The sequence below is a fragment of the Dendropsophus ebraccatus genome, chromosome 1 (assembly GCF_027789765.1).
Source record: "Dendropsophus ebraccatus isolate aDenEbr1 chromosome 1, aDenEbr1.pat, whole genome shotgun sequence".
Lineage (NCBI taxonomy): Eukaryota > Metazoa > Chordata > Amphibia > Anura > Hylidae > Dendropsophus > Dendropsophus ebraccatus.
This window is the reverse complement of record NC_091454.1, coordinates 217,387,606-217,393,630: the sequence shown is the minus strand read 5'-3', so window position 1 is coordinate 217,393,630 and position 6,025 is coordinate 217,387,606. Positions and strand designations below refer to the sequence as shown.

Here is a 6,025-nt window from a genome sequence, read left to right as displayed (position 1 = left end):
CTGATTGGCTGAGTGGGACATCCTGCTGAGAACCCCCGAAGCAAGCCGGAGCGGGGAGGAGGTGATGTATGCTCCGGCCAGCGGGAGGTTAACTTACATACACGCAGCGGGATGTCAGTGTGGGTGGCAGGAGAGATGGTGGAGGGAGAGTGGCAGGAGATAGGGTGGAGGGAGGATGGCAGAAGAGATGGTGGGGGTGGCAGGAGATAGGGTGGAGGGAGGGTGGCAGAAGAGATGGTGGGGGTGGCAGGAGATAGGGTGGAGGGAGGGTGGCAGAAGAGATGGTGGGGGTGGCAGGAGATAAGGTGGAGGGGGGGTGGCAGGAGAGATGGTGGGGTGGCAGGAGATAGGGTGGAGGAAGGGTGGCAGGAAAGATGGTGGTAGGCAGAAGGAGAAGGAGGTGGCAGCAGCACACAGAGGAGACCGGGCAGACGGAGGTGGGGGAAGCAGGGGTTTCTCGGCGAGCAGAGAAGGAGATTCGCCTGTGATCGGCCGGCCGGTGGCTACCGGCCAATTACGGGCGATCGGAGGCATGCTGCCGTGGGCAAGTGACCCCCAGGCACTGCGGTGATTGGTGCTGTCTCAGACAGCACCAATCACCGCTCAATTCTGGTATACCCGCCCCATATACCGGAATATTGCTGTGATTGGCCGCTCAGAATTCAACAGCCAATCACAGCGATCGCCATCACGGGGGGACGTAATGATGCCCCCTACGTGATACAGGAATATGCCTGCTGTAATAAACAGCAGGCTTCTTCCCGCAATCGCGACCGGGCGGCCCGCGGCGGCCCCTTAAGGGACCCGCGTACGGGTACGTCATGGGTCCTTAAGTGACAGTGATCCATGACGTACCGGTATGTCATGGGTCCTCAAGAGGTTAAATAAAACAGATGAAAAGAATGGATTACAAAAACGCAGTGTGAACCCAGCCTTAGGCCAGTCCTAGTCCATAACTACAAATGTTGTGGAATAGGTGAACCCCTTTACAGTAATCATTGGTAGTCTTTTAACCCTTAATTCTCCTATTCTCTTGACCTCCTCTGCTTATTGATATTTGATCACCCTCACAACACAAGTTCACAGAGGTGAATACAATATATTGGTGGTTATTCCCCATTGCCCCTTCACATATCACCATCACCATATCTTCCGATTTTGAATAATTTTAAGACAATGAAGACAAAAGTTCCACGATTTGTCCTATAAAGAGTGTAATTTTTTTTATTGTTTTGTTTCTTGCTCTCACCAGGTTATCCAATATACAGGCTTAGAAGACACATAATAGGCTGAGGGTAACATCCACAGTAAACACATCTGTGTACCTTTCTTTAATATAAAGAATATAAAAAAAAATCAAATAAATTAGAATCCTAAGCTATAATATTAATAATAAGATATAAATAAGGGGGTAAAGTGATGGCATTAGAAGAGACCATTCCGGACAGGACAAAATGGAGAATTTAGGTCTATGAGGACTATGAGGGTCCATGAAGTGAAAGATATGTCGACGAGTGTACTCCTGGCAGAACATATGATGGAAAAGTTAGTCAGTGGTAAAGGAACATGAAGCAATTGACTTGGCTTGGTTCGTCTCCCTTAGACATTAGTCCTCATGGCTACCATAGCTAGTGAATGTGGTTTTATAGTATACATCTTGCTTTAAATGTAATATATTATTGTCTCAATGCTGTTTGGACATTGTGTGAATCTATGAAATATAGTATAGAAGAACTATGACATAACCATTTTCATTGGGTTGTCTACTTGCCATATACAGTATATTTACATCATTCAAGTCATTGACTGATCTTATAAAATTCACAGAAAATCCTATCGGAGAACCCTTTATTTTTAGTTGGTCCTTCTCATTTCAAGAGTCAATGTTGGTTTCAGGTTTCTGAGGGCCCCCCTTCCATCTATCCCGAACATTTGCACATCCATCCATCACAATTTTGGTTATTATTGTACACACAGGACATATTGTCATTAAGGTCTCATAGGTTATGGATAAACCCATAGGCAATAGACTCTAAAGTCAACTTTAAATGGATTTGTCTTTTGGCAGACCACCAGGGCCTATAATCCTGAGAACTCCCTGGTAGTTTAGAGGACCACTTGGTTTATTATCCTGAGAATTCCCTGGTAGTCTGGTGGACCACTAGGTTTATTTTCCTGAGAATTCCCTGATAGTCTGCTGGACCAATTTCATCCTGTTTATCGAAATGTAATATTTGTCCATCACTAAGGAAATTTGTAGATATCTAGATGACAATATCTTGGACTTCATTTTCATAATGTCCGGAAAGTCACATTAGATTTAGGACACTTGTGGTCTTTGGATTTTGATCTAGAAAAAAAAGACAAATTCAGTTTAGAATTTGAGAAAAGAAAAAAACAAAAGGTTTAGATAACAAGATGGCACATAAAAGTTTCCCTTGACGAGTATAAGGGCATCAAAGAAGGTCCAGCATGTTCATGAATTACAGGGACAGACCATTAACCCTTTTAATGCTTTATTTCCTATAATGTGCCCAGAGCTTCATTTCTGTCTTGATCTCTTCTTAAAATTACATCTTCTAAGAAGAGTAGGGCGGGAACTACATTGCAATCATGCTGGTGACACCATGTCCACATCCATTGGCCAATGGTCACACAATGTTAGAGCAATATTGACAACATTGTGCAGCCATTGGCCACGGCATGCTGATTTGGTTTTGGCCACATGTGATGATTCCAATATGGTCTCCACTCACTTCGTCCCATAAGCAATCCTTCTGAGATAAGACCAAGTTGGAAGTAGCGAACTGGGATGCAAGGAAAGGTAACAACTTTTATGTTCCTTGGAAAACCCCTTTAAGTTTTGTAAGAAAGTTATCAGGCTACCTAATAAAGTTAAAGGCAAAATATTATAATTACCAATTAACTTACCTCAAATGTGGTGTCTACACTTTCTAAGTTGGGTTTAAATTTCTCCTTATTGGATGAAAGAGTGCCACTGGAAGAATCTCCACTAGAAGAATTTTCCCACAGATTGGAGATACCCCGGTCAGTGTGCCATTCATCTTCCACATCATCACACCAGTTACCTTCATCATCAGTTGCAAATGGATCCCTAAAATCATGACATTGACCAAGAATGAATAATTAAAGTGGTTACTTATTTTCATACACCTTATAAAGGAATTCTAGGATAGAGCCTTATAACAAGTAGGAATTGTCCAAAGATGTGGAGAACAATGGGAAACATTTACTAATGAGTCTAAAATGTGCAATCTTTCTACAGAGTATTCGTCTGTTTTTTTATCCAGAAGAATAGGACTAATTTAACAACTTGTGAATAGAAAATTCGCAACATATTCACAAAAAATTGTGCCAGCAAATTTACCTGGTATGGACCACATGTAGACATTCACCACTTTGCGCAACTTTTTAAAAAGTCGCAAATCCCGGATTATGTGAATTTTTGTAGGAATACTCAAACGTTCCATCTAAAATATTCACTCATCGAATACTGGTTCATAAATAGAACTTAGATCAAGTTTATTTACCTATAAATAGGCGCAAAGCCCTTGATAAATTTCCCTAATGTGTGGTATATTGTCGCTTCAGCTAGAGGCTATCAATGGAACCAATCAATGGTACAGTTAGAGTAAGTACTTCATCCCTAACCAAAGTCATAGGAAAATTGAATGCTACATTGTGCAATCACATTGAATGTTAGCCTGGGTATAGCAACCACCAGGTCATAACAGTGTCAGCAGGGAACACCACCCAAACCCGGATAAAGTTTGCTATAATTCTCCCCTCTCCTCTTTGTTTTTTTTATTTAGTGCTGACAATATAATATTTGTTCCTCGATACCAGACTTACCATTTTTTGTTGTTTTTCTTTCTAACAACAAGATAAAAGCCAACACAAAATATAATCAACAGGACGGAAATGCCGGCTCCAAGCCCTCCGTACAATCCCGACTTTAAGATCCTTCCGTTACAGTATGGTGATGAGTAGATGTATAGATCAGTTCTTGGGCATCTAGAGAGAGGTGACACCAAGAGACAGCATAAACTATATATAGTAGACACACAGACGTAATACAAGGTAAAAACCTGGGTCAATAAAAGAATCTACAGGAATCTACACAATTAAAGTTTTTACAGTACACAAACTCAAAAAACTAGCAAACAAAAAAATAGCATTCCTTTATGTTGTACTTCGATGAAAATGTAATATGCTGTTGACACTCATGCAGAATCTCATCCTTCTTTTTAAAGAGTACCTGTCACTTAAAAAAAAAACTCTTGGGTGTCCAGATCCTCACTGATTGCTCACTAAAACTAGTGGGAAGAAACTTTGGTCTCCACTAGTGATGAGCAAACTTTTCGAACCTTCAGGTTAAGCTGAAGCCAAATGCTCTGCATTTGACTCCTGGTGGCTGGAGAAGTTGGATGCAGCCCTAGGGAGTCCTGGAAAATATGTATACAGTCATAGGTTGCATCCATTCTGTTTCCAATTTATCCAGCCATCGAAGTCAAATGCCGAGTGTTCGGCTTCTGCTGAGTGCAAATTTTCAGCAGGTTTGCTCATCACTAGTCTCCACTTCTTCTCAGTGCTGGACATCCTTGTGACTACTGATTGGCTAGCCAGGAAGTTTCAGTGGGGTTGGAATAGCAAGGGACCCTAAAAAAGCAGAGACTAGTAGAAGCCGGGCAGCTGCAGGGGATGGGAGGAGGTGAGTATCACATGATTTTCAGTTTTATACCACCACCGGCCTTTGAACATTTTTTTCCCCAGGTAACCCCTTAAACGGTCATCGTGAGAAGTTACTTACAGACAGCGTGGCCCGGTATTGTTGACAATCTGACAGATTCCATCATGGCAACTCGGAAATTTGTTAGACATCGCATCGCAGTAGGACATGCAAATCAGCCCCGTACCAATGACTACAGGATCATAGAAGTTCTGGAAACCATTTGGGATGGAGCTCAAACACCATTCTGGGAATAAAAAGAAACTTTTTAGCAATTTAAACCCATGAGCAATGTCCAGTTTGTCTTGTTATGTCTATTATGCCCAATTTTTAAGGGTGGTCGTCAAATATTTACATAATATTGTCCAATGTGTTCTAGATTAAAAAAAAAAAAAGCATTGGCCAAGTTAAGGGGGTTATTAAAATTTATTACCTATCCACTATTACCCCTAGTGGGATAGGTGCAGGAATTCTAAGTAAACCAAACTGTCATGCAAACATTGGACAAACCATGTTGGATCGATTTTGGTTACAGGGTGGATCAACTTAAAGTAATTTCTCCACAAACATATCACTTACCTTCTTCACTTTTCAGGGTGTTATTTTTTATAACTGAGAAATCATTAGAAATGCAGCTATCATTCTGTATGTTTAACAAAACTGAAAAGAAAAGGAAAAAGGGGGGAGTCATTAAGGTCTAAACAACTTTCCATGGTATGGTATGCTATGGTATAAAAGCAAAATGACTTTGTTCACTTACTCAGCTAATACGTACATAAACAACCATTCAGCTAAGAAATTCCTTAAAGGGGAGTTCCATATAAAAAAATGTAACAAGAAATAAGGAGAATATGCTGCAGCATCTCCAATCCCCCGCAGCTCCCTTCATGGTTCCAGCTCATCACTGCTTCTTCCCGATACCTGTGACCCCTCGACCTTACAGAAACTGTCCACCTTATCCAAACACTGGCCACATCAGGGTCTAATTGGCATTGTCTAAGCATCTAATTGGCTGAATGGGGCAGTTCTTGTGGAAACGATGCACTGCAGGAGCCAGGAAGGAGGGGTGATGAGTAAGGACCAGGAGAGTTAAAATGGGAGCTGTGGAGGATCGGTGTAGGTTATCTTTTTTATGGTACCCGCAACCATATATATAAAATTTGATCACTGAACACCTTTAAAAAAAGATAGTAAGCCTAGCTGCAAGTTGTAATTGTTTCCCTATAGGGTCCCCATAGTATGTACCCAGAGTACCTATACAGTATCTTGATATAA

The 6,025-nt window shown here is 41.5% G+C and overlaps 1 protein-coding gene across 1 annotated transcript; it reads right to left on the bottom strand.

Moving 5' to 3' along the window:
- Positions 1 to 1,206: 1,206 nt before the first annotated feature.
- LOC138799279 (mucin-3A-like) lies at positions 1,207 to 5,456 on the bottom strand. Its single transcript, XM_069980270.1, has 5 exons — positions 5,330 to 5,456; positions 4,832 to 4,997; positions 3,874 to 4,035; positions 2,932 to 3,115; positions 1,207 to 2,350 (listed from the first exon to the last, which is right to left on the bottom strand). Exons 1-5 carry the CDS (start codon positions 5,439 to 5,441, stop codon positions 2,321 to 2,323), a joined length of 654 nt encoding a protein of 217 aa, XP_069836371.1. The 5' UTR covers positions 5,442 to 5,456; the 3' UTR covers positions 1,207 to 2,320.
- Between the last annotated feature and the right edge of the window lie 569 nt (positions 5,457 to 6,025).